This window comes from Lissotriton vulgaris, chromosome 2_1, assembly GCF_964263255.1.
Source record: "Lissotriton vulgaris chromosome 2_1, aLisVul1.2, whole genome shotgun sequence".
Classification (NCBI taxonomy): Eukaryota; Metazoa; Chordata; class Amphibia; order Caudata; family Salamandridae; genus Lissotriton; species Lissotriton vulgaris.
In genome coordinates, this window is record NC_141687.1 from 1,471,725,878 (window position 1) to 1,471,751,311 (window position 25,434).

At 43.2% G+C, this 25,434-nt stretch overlaps 1 protein-coding gene across 7 annotated transcripts in view; it reads left to right on the forward strand.

Moving 5' to 3' along the window:
- C2_1H2orf76 (chromosome 2_1 C2orf76 homolog) overlaps positions 1 to 25,434 on the forward strand; it is a 196,425-nt gene that overhangs the window by 126,973 nt on the left and 44,018 nt on the right. For all 7 annotated transcript variants that reach the window (XM_086957341.1, XM_086957343.1, XM_086957339.1 and 4 more), the window contains 2 exons: positions 6,892 to 7,047; positions 16,993 to 17,043. In XM_086957341.1, the coding sequence (XP_086813467.1) occupies positions 6,915 to 7,047; positions 16,993 to 17,043 (184 nt within the window). In that variant the 5' untranslated portion in view covers positions 6,892 to 6,914. The remainder of the gene's footprint in view (positions 1 to 6,891; positions 7,048 to 16,992; positions 17,044 to 25,434) is intronic.

Consider the following 25,434-nt stretch of genomic DNA (forward strand, 5'->3'; position numbering starts at 1 on the left):
CTGGATGAATGGGGACACTAAAAAGGCGTTCTTGAGATCGATTACAGTAAAGAACGCTGCTTCGGAATCAATGGCAGTCAATAGAGAAGAAATGTCTGGGACCACTGGGTACTGGGGTACTATGCATTTATTTAGTTCTCGAAGGTCGATCACCAGTCTGTAGACCGGCGGTGCATTCGGGTCAGTACGTTTAAGAATCGGGATAATCGGAGAATTACACACATTGGAGTCAGTTTCTACAACCACTCCTTGTGCAATGAGCTCGTCAATAATTTTCAGTAAGGCCACTACAGCCTCGGGTGGTAACTTGTATTGTCGGATTCGGGGTAGTACAACACCTTGTTTGAGAGTAACACGATATGGTGTAATGTGCATACAACCTACATCAGTTGGACCTTGTGCCCATAAATACCGCGGTACATTCTGCAATCTTGGATCAAAATCTCTCAACACATAATGTCCTTTAAAATCACGTAAAAACAATCTCACTCCTTCTGGAGAACAACAAATCACTGCTCCTAATGCTTTCAATGTTTTTATACCAAGCAAGTTTTCTGGACATGATTTCGTAAGTAACAAGTCTGTAGTACGGGACAATGGACCAACTTCTAGAGAAACTGGCTTTGACACTTCGTTAACAATAGGCTTTCCTGAAAATCCCAGGGAAACATTCTGTGAGCCTGAGAGGGGTGCCCCTGGAACCTCGTCATGACTGATGGTAGTTCTGCTCGCCCCTGTGTCAATCAAAATTTTTCTGTCTTTCCCTAATACCCGACTATGTACATAGGGACCCTCTTGATCTACAGGAACCTCGATAAGGGGCAAGCCAACCACCCTCTCTAGGCTGTTTCATGAATACTGTTGATAATCGGGGTAATCTGATTGAGCATACTGGTACATTTGTTGCGTGACATGTTGTGTGACAGCGATGGGTTGGGGTTGAGGTACTGCTACTGTCTGTTGTGTGTTCTGAGGAGGTTGCGTGTTCTGCGGAATATTCTGTGGAACATGTTCTTGTCTAGGTGGACGCGGTCTTTCTTTTGGTTTGCCTGTGGCTATATTATATTTCAGGACGGTACATTCGTTTATATAGTGACCTGGCTGTTTACAATAATTGCAGTACCCTTTAACAGGAGCTGCAGGATGACTGGTCGGTGCCATACCCCTCTTCTGACCATCTGCTGGGACAGACTGAGCAACTAGTACTTTCATTTTCGTGTCTTTCATGCGTCTCTGCTCGTGTTCGTGTTCTTCTCTAATTCGGTTTTGATGGTACTGTAACATTTGCAACATTTGGGAAGGGGTATTAGCTTGCCATGTACTCTAGACTTTCAGTACTCTATTTTTAACCTGTGGTAAGGAATTCTCTACTAGTTTGGTCACAAAAAGATGTGGATATGATTCACTACTTGTTTTCAGGCCGCTATTAATAATGAAACATTTCTCGAATCTGGAATAAAAATCGCTAGTGTCTTCGTCTTGTTTCTGTTTGCAGGCTGAGATAGCATCCCAGTCTTCCTTTTTAATTGTCAATAACCTCGGCAAGACCTGTACTAATAATCCTGGTAATGCCTTAGCTTTTTCCCCAAGACCAGTACCTGGGATTCGCGCATTTTCTTCGTTTTCTAATTCTGCCCAAATAATCTTTTTCTCTCCCACCTCCCATTCTTTTTCTTTAAGTTTTTTGTAGATGCCTGCTGGCAACAGTACCTTTAACATTTTAATGATATCGGGATACGTATAATCCCCCATGAGGAGCATGTCTTTTAATTCACGGTGGAATCCTGCTGGATCTTTATCATGACACGGCACTAATTTTTTCATTTCCAATAATTCCATTTTAGTCAAAGGGGTGTATACGAATACTCGTTCTAGCTCACCTCCTTCTGTCCGGACGGGGTGAACTTCTCGTAAGGGATTCTGTCTGTCTATGTAAAATGTTTTCCTTACTGGGGGTGGAACAGGAACGAAATGTGGAGTCAGGAACGTTCTGTATTTGTGTCGCTGTTCTAGAATGACATTAATTAAATCGGTACCTAGGCCTCTCCATCTGCCTAGCAGTAACTCTTCCAATATATTATATAAGGGACCTGGATCAGAATGCTGACTTTCGTACAGTGTAATGAGATGTTGAATCATGTACATACCAGCTAGTCGCTGTTCGTCTGGGGAAAGGTTCAAAAATGTTTGCGCTACTATGTCATCTTTATATACGCTGGTATTGCCAGCCCATTGTACTGCTGACCGGGCTAGTTCCTGTTCATGCATGGTACTAAGTTCACTGTAACCTATTCGTTGTTTCAATACCTTATCAGTGGCTTGGAATAGATGTTCAAGAGAACATTGTTCTGGTATGGGAGGAAGAAAACTTTTCTTACATTCCAGGCGTATGGGTTTGTCAAAAGGTCTGTCAAAAGGTCTCGCCCTACCTACGTACGCTATTCTACCTTGTGTTTCTGTTTCTATATCATCGTCTTCTGAGACGTCGTCATCCGCTTTCTCGGCTTCTCTCGCTGCTTTTTCCCTTGCGTGTATGTCTAGGATTTCTTTACGAATCTTTCTGTACATGGATTCTATACAACCTTGTTTACTATGCTTTCCATCAGCTATGTTGTCACTCCATTTTATCAGGACCTTCATCTCTTCTTTGTCTTTACCTGGCTGATCTTGTTCCCTTATCAAACAATTTATCAGAAACTGTAGGATCATACCTTGAGTCTCCACCTTCCTGTGTGCCATGGCCTCGTGAATACTTTCTGGTCTCTCCCCCGTTCTAATAAAATGATATATATTGTCTAAATGGTCCCTCATGTCGGGTAAAATAGTCAAATAATTAGTAACACGTCGTATGCGTATTGAATATAATATCATCTGGTCTTCGCCTGGTACTGGATCATATCTGCAATCAGTAAGGTACTGTTTAAGGGCTGTGTATGTAGTTACTTTTGGTGTGCGTTGTAATGCTGCTTCTCTTAACGTTGTTCGTTTTACTTGAGGCGGGGTGACAGGGAGACCTCTTACTGCTCCCCCTGAAGTGCGATCGTCGACTATTGGTGGCTGTGCTGTCGCTGGTGGTAATGTAGCTGGTAAAGTAGGTGTAGGTAATGCAGGTTGGCCCTTCGTTGCAGGTGCATTAAAAAGATTGCTAGGACCAGTGGCAGAAGAGACAGTGGGGGGTATCTCGTCTTGAACAGGATTGGGAGGATGAACAACTGGAGGAGGATTTGTATTTGCATATTCTGGGACAATGTCATCTAGGTAAGAGGAAAGGAAAATATCTGCAGCGGTCTGTTTATGACGGAGTTTAGTCGGAACCAGTGGTGGCGGTAAATTACTGGGTACTTCCGGGGTAGCCTTAGGTAGGCCCTCGGCGAGAAGGGGGTACATGCCTTTCATAAGGGCATTTCTTTGTCGGTCTAACTGTTCTGCTCTAACTCGTTCACCTTCTTCTAGTAGTTCTTTTTCTTGGGCTCTTTCTGATGATTCCCTATTTTTCTCTGCTTTCCTGATTTCTTTCTCTGTTCTTCTATGCGCTTCTTTACGCCACAATTCTATGGCATCTTTCTGGGATTGTCTGGCTTTCTTTTTCCACAATGCTTCCTCTACTCTCATGATGCAATCAGCATCCCATGTCCCTGAGACAGGCCATCTATATTTCTCTTCCAGATCCTTGGTATAATCAACCCATAAATCTAAGTACAATATGGCATCTAAGCCGTGTTTATGGTACATAAAATGTCCGGGAGTGTCCCTAGGCAGGACAGGAACTGCTTCTTCGAGTATCCCTTTCCTGGTTCCTATCTGACGTAATTTCGAAAACAGCGGCATATTTGAACTTACTTGAACGTGAACACAATAAACACAGTAATGAATAGCAAACAATCATTCATACCACGACATTAAACACATTAAAACATTTCAGACTGATACTACCTGGTACATAAAAAAACATAAATTCTGAAAAACTCGAGAAACAATACTAGAATACAGGATTACTAGATGCACTGCTAAAACAGTACAGACATACCGGTCCCATAAAGAGACTCGTCTTACCGTATCCACCTAAGTGAACACGTCTGGACCGGGTCTGTGTACCCAGACCCGTCTTGACCGGGCACAAATTAATGAACCCGTCTAGATGCGTTCCCAACAACGGTACTCACCGGGAAGCAAAAACTGAAGGCCTCGGAAACTCGACACTGGACTAGACTGGACTGCTATGGCGTCTGGCTGCTACTACGCATGCGCTTCGGAACAGGTGGGCCTCCAGATACCTCGGACCTTGCTCTCTCGGCTTGGGCTCTGGTCGGAACTCTCCGCATTCCTCACCGCCTCGTCTGGATGCCGGACCACAGTCTCCGTCTCCTCCGTGGGCCTGAGGGAGATAGCAGGAAAACCCGCAGGTGTGCACAGGAGTCCGTCACGGCTGTAGAAGGGGTCAGGGGGCTGCGTACATCGCCGGCGCGTGGGGAAGGGGAGGGGTTCCTGTTCGGGCGCCAGATTTATGTGGTAAATAAAATTATCAGGACTATTTTTCTATACATTAAATGACAATAAGGATAGCTCAATAAATGAGAGGCAGAGTCCATGATATCTGAGTCATACGGGCTTTAATTAAGTGCCTCGAGACACTGGACATCGAGTTCCATCACCACTAAGGTTCAGGAAGGGATATTCAACATTTTATTAACATCACACGTTATATATAGTAAAACAGTATAATTGAAATGAATACAGTAGGCGTAACAAGTGAAAAAGAGAGTGATAAGAACACATGGGCGTAAAAGAAGGCGTGTACAGAGGCGTACACGGAGGTGTGTACTGGAAACGTCACAGAAGTGTCATAGGTGGGTGGATGCATAGAGGGATTCTGCAGGGTCAGCAGAAACCTTTAGCATGGGTGCGTGCGCAACTGAGCATGACGTGGTATTGACGTGTAACCGGGGAAAACTGGGGGCTTGACTTTAGCACTAGTAGAGGAGTCTGGTGTCTGGGATGTCAGAACGACCTGCACCTATAGCATATCTGATATCTTGTGTTTTGGAGGATGTATTGTCTGAAGTAAAAGGTCTCTCGGGCAGTGGCCGTTCAATACTGAATGGTAGTGCGGCATACGTGTCTTGGTGCAATGCGCGGGGGCCATGGGCCTACCATGGTAACGGGTTCGGTAAATCACTTGCAAGGAGACAGAAAGGCCGGGCCCTTTGCTCTGCAGGCTGGAATATGTTTACCTATTTCACTAGACTGGAATGTGTTTTTGCGGAGGCTGAGCAGATAACTGTAGGCAAAATACTGTCTTGGCAGGCAGGCCAGGCCGAGCCGGGCACCGCACGCTGGGCAGGAAGTAAGGTAGAGGTCAGGGATGCATACCTAAACTGCAGCTTTCAGAGACAGAAGAGACTCGGAGCCTCAATTTAAGGGCCTGGCTCGACTGAGCCAGAAAACGTGGAAAACGTGTGCTTCGCGTTATTTAAAAGTGCACCATGTAAATGCATTGGAAACGTGGGCCCTAATGCGGAATTGGTACTTTATACATGAAGGGCTCACTAACTGACATACTAACATTAGACGGAAATGCATTTGCATTATCATGGCAGACACGGGAAGGGAATTACATGACATACATGGGACACGGGAGCATGGATAGGGTGCGAGTGGGGGTCACACTGACTACCTAAAACTTTCTATTTCCTCACTTGTTGGACTCAATTGACCATATTCCACTCCTGTGAAACCAAATAGACCACGGCTTCGACATGATTCTTCTCCTGTTCTTGCCCTCTTTCTTCCCCCATTATCTTTTTTAGCACTATCCCTATGACCAGCCGTCTGTGGCACGCATATATACCCACACAATAAAATTGAGTCGAGCCTTACAGTAGTAACTTTCAAGGATCCCTGCTTACGTTTTAAAATGATACATAATGTTTGCTCCTTACATTCATTCAACTTCTCTGATTTTAGCTGAATGTTCTTTCTCGTCTCACTGTTAGGATTTGTTGTGCTTATTTGTGATATACAAAATGAACAGTTTTCATTGATGCTATTTAGTGGTGTGTGTATTCTGTTTTTTTTCTTAATTTTCCAATAAAATTATTTGAATTAGAAAATGCACTACTAACAATATTTTTGAAGTAATTGTTCTCTAAGAGCTATATGTTTTCATTCCAGTGCCCCTGATGGTGTAATATCTCATTCCGCTATCTCGTAGCTCTTCACTGCGTTTTGTAGCTCTGTTTGTGACTCATTTTTCATAAGAACATACTAGTATGAAAACTACATTTTCTTCTAGTTTTTCTACTTTTCCTTTCTTTATGTTTGGATTATGAAGATGTTTAGCTCTTTAACCTTTAATTCTGAGAAATGTTGTTTGTTGGAACTGTTTCATGGTGTATAGGGTGGTGCCACATTCACTAAGGTGATAGCATTGTATAAGAATAAATAATGCATACGAAAACCAAGTTGATTGTCATGAAGTTTATTTATGACTAATCTGCAAGGAACACTTAGAATGAATGCTGACAGTAGAATCGAATACTTGCTTTGTAGAATTATTCAGACCTATTTAAATCCTTTAGTTCCTCTAAGCCTGAAAATATTTTAAAGTATTTTCCAAGAAAAAAACAAGTTATGTTTTCAGATCAGGGCAGTTTTTAACAGAATTCTCTTATCCCGGAACCTCTTGGTAGAGAACTGTTTTTGGGCAGATCAGTGATCCAGATTTCATTGTTTTCCATATCACTCACATATGATTCACAATTGCTAGCATGTCTTATTTTATCAAAATTACAACATTTTAGTCTTACCTTAATATATTGAATAAGTTTGTGAGAAAAGTACATTTGCACCAATTGCGAACATCATCTAAAATGTTTTAACTGTTTCTTCTAGGTTATCATCAATTGCTTGTTCTCATGTCGTCAGAAGAAGTGACTGTTACTGTTCGTCTGGTACGCTCCTTTGAACACCGCAACTTCAAACCCGTAATATATCACAATGTGGACTTGAATCAAACCGTTAAAGAATTTATCACGCTTGTGAAGAATGGTATGATACTAGTGCTTATTGTATATTTTCTCATTGATGTTTTCCCTGTGTTTTGTTCCTTAGATCTATATTTGATTATTTGAAATGTTAAAGTGGGTGTGTTAGCCTTCATCTCTACTAGTCAAGACTTTCCGAGTATACAGTCTCGCATACTGTGAATATTTGAGTACAGAAATCTCCACAGCAAAGAAATCACTAGCCAAAGTACACATCATTTACCACCCTGCCGGAGACAACCAACTGTTCATTGAACATATAATGGAACAATTACAATACACTCCTTGCTACACCTCAGTGCTATTTTGCTGGGAGACGACGCAGACGATACCCAGGGATATACTCTAAAACAATTCCTGTCTGATCAAAACTTGACCCAATCATGCACAAGCCCAACTCATAACAAAGGATGAACGCTCAACCTTATCAAATCCAGAGAAAGAGCTCTGACAATTGACTCTGTCACATCCAGTGACTGGTCTGATCATCACTCAATCATTTCCCACCTGAATCCGCACATACAGAGAGCTAAAGGGCAAGAAACCAAACAGAAATGCTGGGTTAGAGACACTAATAATATTGATAGGGTGCAACTGACTGCATTTTGCTAAAAAAAAATCACTCCCCCCCCCCCCACCAGTAACCTAAAATATTCTCGAATTACCCGAGCACTACAACCATACAGTATCAAACACAATGGAGTCAGTAGCCCCACTGAGCCTCAAAAGAAAACACATGAAACACCCCCACCCTTGGTACAATCAAAATCTAAACGAGGAAAGGGTGAGACTTAGACCTGCAGAATGAACGTGGAGACAGGAACCCCTGGCACTGCTCCTAATCAAACTATGTGAACGACGGACCAGCTACAAAAAACACATCTGTAACACAAAAGCATCATACATCAGATCCCAACTCAATATTGTAAGGAATCGCCCAGGCGATTGTTTGAAATTGTCAACCAACAAACCAGAACAAATTATGCAATCAAGATCAGCAATAACTCCGTGGAAAATTGTGAAGCTTTCTCTTCGTTTTTCATGGAAGAAAATCTTAGAAATCGAAAAATAAATTGTAACCGTCCAAGAAAGGCTACGAGCCACTATAGACAACATTCACCATTCTGACGTTGTATCTCCATACCCAATGAAGGAACAGATGCCAACTTACCTATCCAAGACCAAAAATCAAGCCTTCTGGAGTGATTTCAAAACATTCACTGAGGAGAACGTCCACAAGATCCTACTATCCATAAAACCAACTTCACATTTCAACAACCCTATCCCCTTCCGCTATATTAAAGGAACTCAGTCACCTCTTCTCAACCACAGTGACAAAGATCGTAAATTCATCAGTAAAACAAGGCATTAACCTGGACTGCCTGAAGGCTGGGCAAGTGACGCCCCTCCTGGAAAAAGTAACAGCACACTCTATAACCCTGAGCAACTTTCGTCCTGTGTCAAATATTCCCTTTCTGCCCAAATTGTTGGAAAATTGTGTGCACAACCAATTGAGTAAGCGCATTGGTCAATTCAACCTACTCAACAAATTTCAATCAGGATTTAGAACAGGGTACAGCACAGAATCTGCCGTTGTTCACATAATAAATGACACTCTTAAGATCCTAGACAACAATGACTCCTGCCTACTCATCCTACTCGACCTCACATCTGCGTTTGACACGGTCAAAAACAACTACCTACTAAAATTGCTAGAAAACAGAATGGGTCTGTCCAGGAAAGTGCTCTCCTGGTTCATATCCTTCCTGGAGAACTGCTCACAATGAATCAGACTAGGCAACTCTTTCTCGGGTGCCGCAATAATGAGATGCAAGTTCGACAAGGGTCAACTATTTCCCCCTATACTCTTTAACCCGTATATGGAGCCACTAACAGAAATCTTCACACAATCGAACGTTGCATACTACATGGAGCAGACAACACACAATTATACTTAGATATCCTCCCTAGGGGATGTTATCCTACTAAATAACACTCTATCAAAACGCAGTCCTGGCTAGCTCAAAACAACCTCAAGCTGAACACTCTGAAAACAGAATTCCTACCTGCTCCCTCATAACAGCTCCACAAGCATCCAGGATTGGCTCAATCACCTAGACGCCCTGCCACTGCAAACTTACCATGTTTGATGCCACTAAATCCCTTGAAATAACACTGGACGAGAATCTGAACATGCTAGCACATATCAATGCAACAACGCTCAGTGTGTTATTCCAAATCAATCTACTGAAGAAAGTGAAACCATTCCTGCCACCTCCAGACTACAAACAAACAGTACAGTCATTAGTGGTCTCAAAGCTAAAATGTGGATCTGGGACCCTTTCAGGTCTTCCCAATTCGAAAATGCCTCCACTCAAAGCTACCCTCAGCACAGCAACTAGATTGGTAAAATGCAGTAGACGCTTTGACAAAATTACCCCATCTCTTAGGTCTCTCAACTGGCTCCCTCTCAAGGCCAGAACTCAACTGAAAATTGCTTGCCTCATGCGTAAAGTCTTACACTGTAAAAAACCAAGGTACCTGGCAGAAAAGATTTGCGTTCTCAAGGGGCAACTGCTCCCATCAGAAGGGCAAACTCTCTCAGGCTAGATTAACACCCCCCCCCCCCGGAGTTCAGAAAACATAAAACCTTTCCCACGCTCCTTTTCTGGATCGGCTCCAAGGATTTGGAACTCCCTACCATCCAAAGTTCAGTCTAACCCATTGACCCATGTATTAAAAAAAGAGGTTAAAAATACCCTAATGAACATATTCCTCTCATGAAGTCACAGAGGGCCTATCCCCTGGGCGCAGTGAGAGGTACAATTACTGTAATAGCTATACAGGGCAGAAGCACATCCAGTAGAAACCACACACACATTGTCCCCCGGGTACCTAGAAATAAACGGACACAAAGCAGACTCTTGCAAAACCATGCCAATGACTTATAAATGAATGGAGGATGTGTAATAATAACACGGTTACAGCATACCATATCATACTGGAGTTTTTAAACATTGGTCTATATTTTTATTAGATGTTCCTTATGCATTAGATCTTTGTTCATGTTCATCAATCATATGTACAGCGATCTGATACCCTTGCGTATGGAGAAGTGTGGCTCAATGGTTAGAGCGGCAGACTCTGATGCAGAGGTCTAGCCCGGGACCAGGGTTCAATTCCCCGCCTCGGCGGGTCTTGGGCTAAAAATAAAAAATTCAACGGACCTGATAATTCTCGCCTCGGTGCCTATTCCAATCATGGAGTCCCACTCGGCAACTCTGGGCAATAGCTTTCTTAATCTCCACAACGGCCCCCACAACGCTAAGGATGCCTGGCCTCCACCTTGGGGGTGCCCAGGAGTGGCCGACTCACAGGGAAAGCCAGGATGGGTTCCACAGCGGTGTTCGTGCAAGCGCCTTGAGACCCTTGCGGGTGAGTAGTGCGCTATACAAATATCAATTTACAATTTACTTGCGTTGCGTCATGTCCGCGCTTTCTAAAACACCAAAAATGAAAATACAAAATAAATGTGTAAAAGACATTTAAATGTACAGCAGCTCTTAATGTCGATTATAAAAAATGGTGTCATTTTATGTAACCTCTGCTGAAAGGGTTTTCTTACTGAACTAAAGTAAAACTACTTACTAATCAGACCAACATAGGAAACCATGGTCAATGCTTAACTTACAAATGCTTAACACTAAACAAGCTCAGGTGAAATGTAAATCACCTCATGCCATTCCTATCCCTATTTCAATTCCAGTTGTGCTGAAAAGATTTAATACAGAAGTGTTATGGGGCATAATATATTTTGCAATCACTGCATGTCACTTTTTTCCTTAGCCTTCATGAATGAGTGAATGAATGAATATTGAACTTGTTGAACGCAAACTTAGCCCAAGGGCTTCAAGGCTCTGTAAGCGGAGCATAAGGGTGCAGACAGAAAGACATGCTTTTACCGAGGGCTGTGAGAAAAGCCAGGTCTTTAAGGCTTTACGGAAAAGAGAATGAGACGCCTGACTCGAGAGCTCTTCTTTAGCAGCAGCAGTGGAAATAGCTCTACCTCCCCATTTGACCTTCTTAAATCTTGGTACTGTTAGCAGATTGTTATCTGCAGACCGGAGCCACCTGCTAGGAACATAGCGATGGACAATAGCCTTAATCGCCTCGGGGCCTGAACCGTAGTAGTCATCATGAGCCATGCACAAAGTCTTGAAGAGGATCCTACGGTCCATAGGCAGCCAGTGCAGCAACTTGATGGAGGCTGTGACTGAATGACATTTTGGTAAATTCATCACCAGCCTGGCTGCAGCATTCCCATGGGGTACAGGGTCAAGACTGATTTGCATATGGCTGGGTCCAAACTGGAATGGCATGGTGAGCAAAAAAACGATGGATTTAGGCTAGATCTCTGTACTTGGGTGAATGTATGACACTGTTCTGCATTCTGTCCATCAACTGTTGTTTTTGCATTTGTATCCCCGAGTGGGACGGGTATGCTCAGACGTAAGTCCCGTCCTCTCCATGCCACTGGAATCAAGCTATCCAGGCTGATGAGGGCTGAAAGCCCGAAACCGGTCCTTGGATGCTTGTTTCCAGACCATGGAGAACCTGGTTTGGCAGTTCGGGCTGGACTGTTCCCATGGGGCACAGGGTCAAGACTGATTTGCATATGGCTTGGTTTAAACAGGAATGTCATGGTGAGCAAAAAAACGATGGATTTAGGCCCACATCGCTGTACTGGGGTGAATGTATGACATTGTTCTGCATTCTGTCCATCATCTGCAGACGTTGCACTAAACCTTTGTTGATGCCCAAATAAAGGGCATTACAATAGTCCAATCTGGACGTTACCAGAGCAATGACGGCCGGCTTACGTGCATCAAAGGAAAGGGAATGGGAGATTTTTCTTAGGATCCTAATGATCCCGAAACATGTGGAGACTGTTCTACTAACCTGAAGGCTTAGTGACCGTGAAATGTCAATAATTTCTCGTGCTGAATTTGATCTGTGTACTAGAAAATACTTTTTAAAAAGGGGCAAAATAGCTTGTTGCTAGTGTTACACTGTGTTAAAGTGTTGCACTTGTGTAAATAGTGTAAAATTTGTACCGCATACCCACACGCACTTGTAGCTTGTCCTGTGCCTGCACTCCCAGTCCGACCCTCAGCCAATCACGGGTGCGGAAGGCGGAGCAGAGGCAGAGGCAGGAACGTTCAGGGAAACGAGCGGTTAGCGCTCTAGCTCTTCACTAACTCAAGGGCTATAAAGCACCTCGGCGACCCAACGCGCAGTGTTGACGCGCAGTGTGGCGCCTACTCCTGCGCCTAAGACGAGCCAAAGACTAGCCCGTCTGCGCCCGTCCGCGACAGTACGTGGCTAGGGGCTGGAGGCTATGGCGGGCTCCATCACCCTCTCGGAGCCTCTCCATCAACCTGTTTACACGTATTCTAGCCAGACATTGCGGGATGTGGGCAGGTATGTTACCACTTTGTGTCCCCATAGGGCTGAGATATGTGTGGAGGGACCATTTTCTTGCAATGTGTGTCACACACAATTTACTTGCAATGCTGTCATATCCCCTTTGCACCCTACCTCCGTCCCTATACAACATCTCTGCCCTGCTAACGATTCTTCTCTGATCTGTAAGAACCTTCTCTGTAATGTTCGCTCACTAGTGTCTCATGCTACTCAGATCTGGGATCTCATCACTTCTGAGGGCCCACATCTTTGTTTCTTAACTGAAACGTGGCTAAAACCCCACACTGTTCCGGCCATTACTATGGGGGTGCCGCTAGGATACAAAATAGTGAGGATGGACCGCCCCATTAAAACTGGTGGTGGGCTGGCCATCATTTTCAAACAAGAAATGGAGGTGGTGGTCACTGAAACGGTGTGTAACCCGCAAATGGAGCTCCTGATTTTTACCATCAACCCAAATACTAAGCACACCAGGAAAGGTGCACTGGTCTATCGACCTCCAGGCCCCCTTGGGAATTTTTCCACTCAACTTGTGGAAGTGTTGGCCCCCCACATGCAATTTAACTCCGACTTTATTGTGGTAGGGGACTTTAATGTCCATAGCGAAATAGCTACATGTGTTGAAGCACAGACACTCTTGGCTGATCTAGCCACGCTTGGTCTTAACCAAATGAATCAGGGACCCACACACACTGCCGGACACACCCTAGATCTTGTGCTATGCAACTACACCTCTATAAAATGTCTGCCTCCCACTTTAGTGGACTGGACTGATCACGCCATCATTGAATTTTACACCCGCCCTAATTATAAGGTCAAGGGCATCCAGAGGACTATGGCAGAAGTCAGAAGACCCTGGAACAAACTAACTGCTGAGGGTTTCAGGAGTAAATACACAGAGCCCAACTGGGATGAATGTGGAGACGATGTTTCCTCTGCATTAGTCAAATTCAATGAAGCCTTAACACTGACCATTAACCAGGTTGCTCCCTTGAGAAAATTTAAACCACGGCCTACTCCTAAACAAGAGGTCTGGTTCACTGACGATCTTAGACAGTTAAAGCTAACTGCTAGGAAGTCAGAAAAACGCTGGAGGGCCACTCGCAAGGCAGAGGACAAAGAAACTCACAGGACCTCATTAAAAGTTTACCATAAAGCTATTCGGGCTGCACGGAAACATCATATTGCAGCCCAATTGTCAGCAGCCGGTAAAAATCCCAAAGTACTCTACCAGATCTTGCAAACCTTTATAAAACCCTCGGCTTGTGAAACGGATGGAATTGAGTCTCAGGAACTGTGCAATAACATCTCTCAGTTCTTTGTCAAAAAAATAGATGGCATTTACACGAAGATCTTAGCCACCAAATCCACCTCGAATACTATGAGCAATGCTGATAGCTTGGTCCAGTCCCATATTAGTCCAATAGGAAATACGACCTGTAAGCTTGAAGCCTTTCCACCTATATCCTTGGAGGAGATAACCACTCTTATCACCCAAACTAAGAGCGGGTGCCCCTCGGATATTATACCAGCACGGGTTATGACTCTTCTTAGTGAGGAGCTGGGTGTAAGTATTCAGCAGGTACTTAACCTTTCTCTGAGCACGGGGGAAGTCCCCCTAGGCTGGAAGCAAGCTTTGGTCAGACCCCTACGCAAAAATAATTCCATTCCCTGGACCGATCTCACAAACCTGAGACCTATCTCCCTCCTCCCTTTTTTAGGGAAGCTCGCCGAGAAGTTTGTAAATCGGCACTTATCTAAATATGTAGAAAGTGCAGGAGGACTTGACCCTTCACAATCGGGGTTTAGACCCAGGCATAATACTGAGACCGCCTTGCTGTCTGTCGCTGATGATCTCCATATGCTACAGGATAAGGGTTATTCCGTTATCCTGGTGCTTTTAGATATGTCAGCGGCGTTTGACACTGTGTCACATGATATCATGACCTCCAGACTCATTAACATCGGGCTGGGTGGCAAGGCGCTGGCCTGGCTAAGGAGCTTTTTCATCAAGCGTACTCAGAGAGTCACACTGGGTCCATACCAGTCAGAGGAGGTGGAGATCTCTAAGGGGGTGCCACAGGGCTCCTGCTTGAGCCCAACACTTTTTAACATCTATGTGGTACCCCTGGCCAACATCATGAGATCCCACGGATTTATTCCTGTATCGTATGCAGACGATACTCAACTCCTCTTCCCCTTTAAAATCATGACTCCTGAGGTACGCAACTCCTTTGCCCAGGGGATGAAAGAGGTGGCTCAATGGATGGCAGCAAACTTCCTTCAGTGTAACGTCTCAAAGACTGAGGTAATGCTTTTTGGAGAGGCCAAACGATTGTGGACTCCCGACTGGTGGCCTCAAGACCTAGGCCCAGTCCCCGTACCCAAACAGGTGGTAAAAGATCTTGGAGTCAAACTGGATCAGGAGCTCGCCCTTAAACATCATACCAATCAAGTGGTAGGCTCCTGTTTCCATGTGATTGGTCTTCTCCGAAGGGTTTTCCCCCTGTTACCTGATTCCACCAGGAAAACTCTAGTTCAGTCGGTTGTGTTGAGCAGACTGGACTACTGTAACGGGCTGCTGTTAGCCGCCAATGAGGGCATCATTAACAAACTCCAAGTTGTGCAGAACACGGCAGCACGCTTGGTTTTGAATGCCCCAGCACGTACACCCTTGAAACCATTGCTGAATCAATTACATTGGCTCACTGTGAAACAGAGGGTTCTGTTTAAAACGTGCTGCATCATCCATAAATGTCTCATTGGTAAAGGTCCAGACTATCTAACAAAAAAATTTGTCCCTTACATCCCTGCTAGAACTTTGAGATCTGGTAATCAAGAGCTGTTATGTGTCCCCAGGTTTTGTAAGACCAGACAAGGAGGAAGGGCTCTGTCCGTAGCTGGACCAAAGCTTTGGAACGATCTTCCTTATGACATTAGAATCTGTAAGGAACACTTTCCTTTTAGGAAAAAATTAAAAACTTTTTTGTTCAACTATTAGTCCCACTAAGTCTTTACTTAACCTTGTTAGAGCAGGCCTTGGTCTCAGATGCTGCTAAAAAGGCGCGGAGATACTCCTCAGGGAGTCGATTCCCAGCGCGTTATAAGTATGCAAATAAATAAAAAAATAAAATAAATAAATAAATGGGAAACCGGGCAGGGACAGACACCAAGCGTGTCTGGCCACCAGCCACTGGACCAGATCTCTTGTTTACTCCCCAAAATCAGGACATCTGTCTTCTCTCCATTTAATTTCAGAACATTTTCCACCCTCCAGCAGGAGACTGCCTGCATACAGTTCCTAAAGTTAAGGGCCGAATCGCTTATACTTTGCAAAATAGACACCATTATTTGGGTGTCATCCGCATAGGACAGCACCTCTAACCCGAAGGATCTCACAAACTTAGCAAGAGGAGCAATATAGATTTTGAAAAGAGTTGGGCTCAGGGAGCAGCCATGAGGAACACCGCACAACAAGGTTTTGGGGGCGAAGTAGAATTGACCAATCTTCACCGTCTGTGCCTACTTACTAAGAAAGGAAGCAAGAAGCCCCAAGGCTGAGTCCCCTATACCTATCTTTGTAAGGCGACCAATCAGCCTGTGAGGAGACAGGGTATCAAAGGCTGCGGTGAGGTCAAGTAGAACAAGCAGGGTGGTGTGCCCTGCGTCCACTTGAGTCCGGATATTGTTGAATACAGCCGTCAGTGCTGTTTCTGTACTGTGGTTGCTTCTGAACCCATGCTGAAAGCCATCAAGTAGGTGGTATCTTTTAGGTAGGTGCTAAGATGAAAGTTTAGGTAGGTTTCCAGGATCTTGGCTGGAACAGGGAGCAAGGAGATTGGCTAATAATTCTTCAGTTCACCAGGCTCCAAAGAAGGTTTCTTCAAAAAGTGGCTTCATTACAGCCGTCTTCCACTGAGATGGATATTGCCCCTCTGAGATGGCAACATTCAGGACATCGGTAAGATGGGGAATGATGATTTCACGGCCAATTTTTAGCACCTTGAGGGGACAAGGATGCAGTGGGGAGCCCAATTTGAACCGTTCTAAAAGACTATAAGTCACCTCAGAGGACATGCAAGGAAAAGTGAGAAGATTGGAAGACTCCTCCGTGAGTGAGGCCTCATTAGAATGGAGAGTGGGTCGAACAGACGACCCCGCGATGGAGTTGGATACGTCAAGCAGGGAATGAATGTCTGAGATCTTTGTATGGAACTAGCCTTACTCACAGAGCATGTGAGGTGCTTCCCACATTCACCTATGTTTTTCACAGGAAAGCATTCCTATCCTCAAAGCAGCAAGTAAATATTCCACACAACTGTAATAAACACACCAGTGTCTCTGGTTGGGCCATTGACTTACATAAAATACTCTTCTCTTAAGTTTTGTTGAGTACAGCATACTTTAATTAGATATATGGATTTATTTTAATGGGAACGTTAATCTCTGTGCTTTTCTGTTACAGATGTGCCTTTGAGACCAGGGCTTCCACCTCCATTTAAGAAATATACATATGGTATGTAAAATAATGACCAAGCGCTTTGATTCACACTTGGTTTTATTTGTATGTGAAGCCTATCTAATGTGCTCTTCACGGCTTGATTTTGTGTACTGTCAACTTAGCTTGACTGTCGCCACCTGTTAACTCCATTTATATATAAATGGCCCTTTCTTTTAAGATTGTCCAACATCAGGATAGGCCTTAGTCTCAAGTCCTCACCAAGTCAAATAACACTTCTGAGGCATACCTTACTTGTGACCTGCAGCAATAAATAACGAGCACCTATTCATGTTTTCAATTGAGGGGATGAGACACTGGCTTGTTCGAATATTCACTGTAATTTTAATACTTTCCAGGGGCCCGTCTGGTTTGGCCCATATATGGTTTTCTCTGAACTCTGTCCTGATGTTGGAAAACATATCTTGTCGCAAGGAACATTTATACTGACACCTGATGTGCATTAATAAATAATTTCCCTGTAAAAATGGTTCTCAATTGAGGACAGTGTCAATAGAGATGTTAGCTTATTGGAAAATTCCGCTAGATGTTTTCCTCTGAACTCCGACTTAAAGACGGAGGTCTTCTTGCTGTCTCATAGAATGTGTGTCCTCATGGAGTTGCTTTCCATGTATACAGTTGTAGATATTGAGCTTTTGGGTGCCCTATTCTGCAGATGTAATATCAGAGGGGACCTGGTAAAAGAGGGCACAGAGTCTCCAGTCATGTTGAGTGAAGACTGAATCAAAAAAGCCAGACCTAAGTGCTGAAGAGCAATTTCTCGAGAAAGCATGTGTTTCGTAGAGCTACAGCGGCCGTTCACAGCCCTCTGGTAAGTTTTGCCTGGTTGCTGTAGTTTGAGAGAAGGAAACTCGGTCAGGAAAGAGAACCGTAACTTGACAATACTAGGGAGATAAATGGATTATTAAAGGAGCAATTGGGTATGGAGAGGCAACCTCAGGATGGTACTGGCCTGACAGTGGTGGAAGTGAAAGTAAAGACTCCAAACATATGCTCGCACCACACCTGGGCGCAACTGTTTATAATGAAATTGAACCATGTCTCCATAGAGTACTCCTGGCTCTTTGTTGGCTAACTTTGCAGAAGTGAAGCTTTAAAACCTGCAGAAGGTCTTGGGGGTGGATTCAAGACACAACTTAGGGAACTTAAATATGCTAGTCATGTAGAGCAATTTCCGTTAAAAAGTCAAATAATAAAACAGAAATATTATGAGATACTAATCTTTGCAAATTAAAGCAAACCTATTCCATGCTAGATAAACTGTAAACCATAGTTTTCTTACATTTAAAGTTAAATAGTTAGATTAAAAACACAGTCTAAGCATTCATTAAAGTTAATGTTCTATCTATAGAAAAATAACTGAAAATTGACCAATTACTGAAGAGACTGAAGCTCAGTTAGACTTGAATGGAATCTTGCTGTTGACCTGATTAGTAATTTGTTGTGCAGAACACCTCATCTGGCCAAGAGAGAAGTTCTGAATGTGTTGAAGTTGGTGGGTGCTATTAGTCACCTCCTCCTAGTAGTTCCTCCAAGCAGGAGTTGGTGTAGGAGGTGCCTGATGAATTGTGAGTGCATCTACTTAGTTCCTATGTGGAGTTCTATCATCTTAAGCGTTTAGACAGAATTGAATCTCTGAATTCTAAGGGCCTGATTTAGAGTTTGGTAGATGACGCTTTGTCTGTCGGTGTGGCATGGTACAGTATTTCTGCCACCTAGAGGGACCTTCACCATGTGGGAAGAGGTGTGGCGCCGCGGCCAGGGCGACTGACGCTGGACGCTGGGGATCACGGTTCGATCCTCGGCTCCGGTGGCAGGGGTCTGCCCAGCACCATGCAACTCTGGGCAATAGCTCGCCTAATCTTCACAATGGCCCCCAGCGCTGAGATACCCCTTTGGGGGTGATTCGTGCGTTATACAAGTACTGGATTTACATTTACATTTACCTGCCAAAATTCGTAGTTGTACAAGGATCCTTCAGAAAGCTCGCTACGTTGACAGGAACATACATGAGTTTATTTTAGAAAAAACACAAAAATAACGGCCCCACTCCCTGGGGGTTTTCTCCTTTGGTTTGAGGTTGATTGTTGTTCGCTGGTTCCGTACCATCACATTTTTCCTACAGTGACAGAGAGGAAAAGAAAGACTTTACATCGTCCGCCCTAAATAGGGAGGATAGTGTAAAGTCCTTCCTCTGAAGACCCCTGTCTGTCGGGCTGTGGGAGGAAGTATTCTGTCGACAGAGCCAATGGCGGCTCTGTCAGCAGAAAACTTAACAATTCACCCAACTCTAAATGAAGCAGACGGACAAGGGACATGGTACTCTGTGGCTTTTGCAATGGAATACTGTCAAACTCCAAATTAAACGCTAAGTTCCAAATTTCTATTTATGGTGTATGACTTTCCTAATAGGCATATGTTTTTCTCAGAATGTTTTGTAAGAAGTGAAGAATTGTATTGAGGAATGCACTTCTGCTTATTTATCTCCGAGTCCTTGTGTTGATGTATGTTACACACTAGGGCATGATTACTGCCTGTACCTGCATCAGGACTTTTGGAACTGTGTGTAACAGACTTACGCTGATTAGACTGTACTGTCAAATGACATTCACGAATCAGAATTAACAAGAGCTGAAAGAAAGACCTAGCATTGACTAATGACTTGGGTTGGGGCATTGTTCTTCTCGTTATGATACAGACCAGTTGGTGCCTAAGGCACTGCTACATAGTGAACTGTAAACAATTTTGCTTAGAAAATACCCAGATCTCGTGACTGGGGGTGAATGTATGATTTATTCAGCATTCCGTCCATCCTTTGTTTTCGTAGAAAATTCTGAACACATACTGCACCAAGGAAATTCTGATTTGAAGACGAGCTAAGATTGTCCAGGAATTAAGTCTTTACCTCACTTATCCACTTTGTGATTTTTTTGAATACTGTTTGCTTGCAGTGTCCGAGCATAATGTGGCTATTTTGTTTACAACCTTTTACAGTGCGTGAAGATCTGTATTTACTTTCTTGCCCAAATATATAGGAAAGAAGAAACTGAATAGAGAAGCTGTACCTGTCACCCCTGTGAGGGAATAGTAATATCTATGGCATGTGCCTCCTTTGCTGACACAGGCAATGACTGGTTCTCTGGAAGAAGTAGCTCAGAACAATATTTTGTGCTCACTGTAGTCTAAGGTTCAGTGTGGATGGACCAGCAATTTTTTTTTTTTTTAGAAATGTAGATTGTTTTTTACCATTGAAAGGGAAATGTGAATTGAGAGCACGACAAATCAGATGCTGCTTTACAGTAGCAATGATGGGCCCATCTATAAATAAGCAACAGACAGTCCTTATGTGGTGAGGGTAAAGTTTTGCGACTCTTTTATCCCATTGTCCGTGTTCTAATATGATATAGTCCCATTCAGGGGGGACTTCTGATGGGTTTCATTAAGGGTGAGAATGTTGTGCGAGTCGATACAACTTTATTCTGTCCTTTTGGAGTTCTGCGACTACTACTCTGCAAAAGCCTTGCTAAACTGTCCAACTGAAGCCTAGAAAATGTATTATTCAGAAATGACGCCCTGAAATAAAAATGAACCATAAGTCTGAAGTTAAAAATAATGATTATTTTTATTATCAACTGTAATTTTCTCTACATACTATTGCCCTTGTATGTACTGGGTGATTGTGGGTAGACCTGGAAATGGTAAGCTCTTCGGAGGGAGGAAGTATACGGAGGTACCTTGTCTCTTGCCTCCTAATATATTGATAGTGAAAAATGCCCTAGTTATTGTAACAGAAAGTTTCAATTCTCCTAAAAACCCGGAGGTGAGGATTGATTTCTTACTTCACATTTTAATTTCATGCAGCCACTTCAGAGAACATTAAGATAACTTAATTTCCAATGAACACTTGGGAAGAACACAATACCAGCTCAGCCAATCAGAGTGCAGGGATCCCATCAAATTCTCTTGTTGACACTCCTTCCTCCACTCTTTTCCTGCAACCGTAGCTGGTGCCAGGAACTTCCTTGTGCGACCATGGCCAGAGTCCTTTTCTTCCTATTGCTGTTTGGAAGATTCATTTCCGGTGCAGGGGAGCCCACTAATTCTCTAGAACCCTTGGAAGGAAACTGTAGTACACATTATGAGCATGCCCAAAAATCACCGTATATGCAAAAGTCCTCAATATACAGACTTGATATCATGCACGTTTTGGAACCTGCTTAATTAACTCAGAAATGTCTCTACCGGAAAGATGGTAGACCCAACATACAATGTTTCGCAAGGACAGACAACTACATACACTACAAATGTTGCGCTCTTTTGTATCTTGTTTTAACTTAATGGTTTTGAGTAACCACGCAATAAATGTATTATTCGTTCATTCATTCATACAAAGTCAGTGTTGCAAGTGATACATCTGGACATGTATAGCAACCAGTTCAAAATAGGAGATTTATATTGGACTAACTTGGCTGTACCATCTTTAAGTCACTAACTGGTCATGGTCCTGCTTTTATTGCATCCAGGATTCATCATTACGCTCCATCTCGTAACCTCCGTTCAACTCACCACAACCTTCTTTCCGTCCCTTCTTTTAAACGGAAAAAACATGGTGGCCTCAGGTTTTCATTTCTAGCACCCAAACTATGGAATTCTCTTTCACTTGGACTCAGGTCTATTTCCTGTTACTCCTCTTTTAGGAAAACTTAAACTCATCTGTTCCTTCAAGCCTATGAATAACACCTGCATACCGTCTCCCTCTTTTGCTCATCCGTTCACAGCGCCATGAAACCGTTTGGTGTCCGTGCGCTATATAAATAATTTTTACATTACTAAGTGTATGTTCATTACGTTTATATTGTCTTTCACTGTTGTGAGACAGTATTAAGTATGTAAATAAGGCTGGTTAGTTATTTAATGATTTTGGCTACTACAGCCTATACTTTTGCAGTTAAGATTGTTCCTCAGAGATCTGGGGTTAGAATGACTTGGATCTATTAATGAAATTTGTTAGGCTACGACAGCCTTGAAAACGAACACCACAGTGTACCCGAGGTTTGATGACTTGGATGAATATCCTATGGAGTCTATACTTATTGTAATTAGGTTTATTATTAATTTTGAAGACTTCTCCTTCTGAAAGTATATGACAATATGTAAAATGAAAGACACACAATTGATGGACAGAATGCAGAATAAATCAAAACATTCACCCCCAGTCAAGAGATCTGGGTTAAATCCATCATTCTTTTGCTCACCATGCCACCCCAGTTCAGACCTAGCCATATGCAAATCAGTCTTCACCCTGTGCCTCATGGGAACTGTCCAGCCCGAACTGCCAAGCCAGGTCCTCCCTGGACCGGAAACAAGCATCCTAGGACCGGTTTTGGGGTTTCAACCCCTCATCAGCCAGGATAGCTTGAATCCGGTGGCACAGTATGCCCGGGACCCACGTCTAGGCAAACCCGGTGCACATAGGGCGAGAAAGCAAAAGACACACAATTGATGGTCCCAAGATGCTTGTTTCCGGTCCAGGGAGGACCGGGCCTGGCAGTTCGGTCTGGACTGTTCCCATGGGGCACAGGGTCAAGACTGATTTGCATATGGCTGGGTCCAAACTGGGGTGGCGTAATGGGAAAAAGAACGATGGATTTAACCCTGGTCTTTTGACTGGGGAGGTTTGCATTGTCAGCATTCCATTCATCATTTGTTTGCTGTAACACAATATGTAAAACTAGTTTCCTTTTTAAAAAAAACCAGTATTTACAGTTTATGGGATGGATTTTTGAGCGCACTATTGTTTGTTCATATAGCACATTTCGGTGAAGCAAAGTCTGTTTTCTATGCCAATGGTGGTAGTAGCCCTTTACAACTTTGGCTCAAACAACTACATGTCATGTGATCCAGGCCGTGACTGCTTGGAACGTGTTTTGTTTCACTGTATCTGCAGATTAAAACTGCTACAAGAAGTGACTTCACTGGTGTTGGCTTGTTTTTTCCAATTGGAGATATATATATATATATATATATATATATATATATATATATATATATATATATATATATATATATATATATATATATATACATACATATATATATATATTCCATATCTGTATTCCATCCCACTGGCTAAGTTATAGGGATCACGCATCAGGGACACCACACGCCCACTAGACCTACAGGGCTTTAGCAACTATGAGAAAATTAGCCTGGGTCTGTGTGCCTTGCTCTTAGATCAGAGGCTCTACAGCCAAATACAGACCCCTTTAGCTCGTACATTCAGACGGAAGGGATAATTTGGTAAGGGTTACTCTGGCTGTTCTCGCTGCTCCACAATCAAGCCCAGAGTGATTGGAGTGGATGCGCCAGCCGCAAGAGAAGCATGTCTTTAGAAACGCAGTTGCAGACTTACTCTAGCAGACTGATGACCACGCAGCAAGATACCCTGCTATGCACCTCCGGACAAGGTGAAAGTGAAAGGAGGTGGCCGTGAACAGAACGCTGTAGGCAGTACCCCTGGAGGAAGAAAATCAATGATAAATACAGGCAATAATAACCATGCTAAGATGTACATTCCCAATTAAATGTGAAAAGGCCTGGTCCCGAAGAACATAGGGAGCACTTATCTTGGATGCTGATGGAGCGGTGAGAAAAGAGGAGGCAGGAGCGGCGACAGAAGACCTTGAAAGGGAGAGGAGATTTAATAAGTGTGGAGAGCTTCAGAAGCAGTCTGCGCACTCTTACAGTTCAGGATTTGGATCCTCCATGACAGTTAGTTCTGTACATTATGCCATTCCACCAGGTCGTTCAGCCCTAATCAGTCAAAGTCTGTTCGAAAAAAATCCACCAGGATTCCATTTTAATAAGAGCCTCCCCTGGTCCCTCAAATCCCTAATCCAGATGGTCTAATATAATCCATTGGAATTCCTTGTAATGTACCAGTTTAGTTTACAGACTCCCAGCCTTAAGATTGGTGTGTTTCTGCTCCCGGATCTTAACCTTTCTAGTGGTCAGCCTTCTAAAGAACAGACCACATGGACATTCCAATCTGTAGATCACAAAACAGAAATTACAGTTACTCATTCTATTTTGATCATTTGTTCGTCCTCTTTCCCTGCTGAAATTATAATTTTTTTATTTGGCATTGAAACATGTCAGCCGCCCGTTACTTTGTGGTCTGAGCATGTCTAAGTGTTTTTAGCCATGCACCGAAGACCAATCTAATTTTTTTTTTTAAGTGTTTAGGGTACTTTGGACACATTTTTAAACATTATTTGTCATCTGTGATTTAGAGAATGATGGAATTTCTATTCAATTTGAGGACCTTTCCCCTTTTTTCGATACAGGCAATAATAATTTAGTTTGTAAAATATATATCTTAGGCCCCCTCAAAAATGGATCTTGGAGGATTGGCCTCTTTTTCCTGCATCTGCAGGAACGTGCCGAGGATGAGATACTAGCCAATCAGCAGCACTCTGTAAAGTCCCCAAAGCAGGCTCAGACTTGACATGGCCTCTTGACAAATATTTATCAAGAGTACCAGTCACTGCTGCTTCACAACTATCCTAACTGCCAGCAACTGCCAGATGTGCATTCCAATATCACATTGCATTCCAGCATGGAATGCATCTATGGAAATACATTACATCATTACATTTCTCTCCCCTAAATAAAACCAAAGTGAAAGAAAGGGGAAAAACACAAAAAATAACAAAGAGGAAAGAAAAGAGAAAACAGAAAAATATTATTCGGAATGACATTACATCTGAATATTTAACAATGTTCAATCAGTCGATGTGGTTTCCTTGAAACTCTGAGATTTTCTAAGCAAAGCATCATGTTCTGCCTGTTGATTATCCATCTGTATATTTTCTTGTTCATTAACTCACCTTAAAATTTTTGAAGAACGTTTTATTTCTTGTTACTACTCTGCTTTCATTTCTTGCTGTAACTACTGGTCCATGATTTTTCGATCACTTACAAAGGAGAAGGATGAAAACTACTTTGCAACTTTTTTTATTTGCTGTTGTTTCACTAACCCCAAATCTCCTACTTGGCAGTCCATTTTTAATTTGTTTATTTATAACAAAACAAACAATATTGACAACATGCAAAAGGACACCCCTTACACCCCCCAATTACTCCCAAACCTCCCGTATATTACAGTGGCAGGTTAAGTGGTCCTCACACTAATGGCTTACATCCAGCAGTACTGCAAACAACTCCCTACGTGTCGTGTCTCTAATACAGGGTGAACCTATCCATGCTATCGGCCACCGCACTCTGTCCCCCACAGAAAGTGTGAAAAGCTTAACCCCTCCAGACACTCAAGGGGTCTCCGAACCCCAACCACCCCTGGTTTTGTAAACTTCTTTTGACAACCATGTC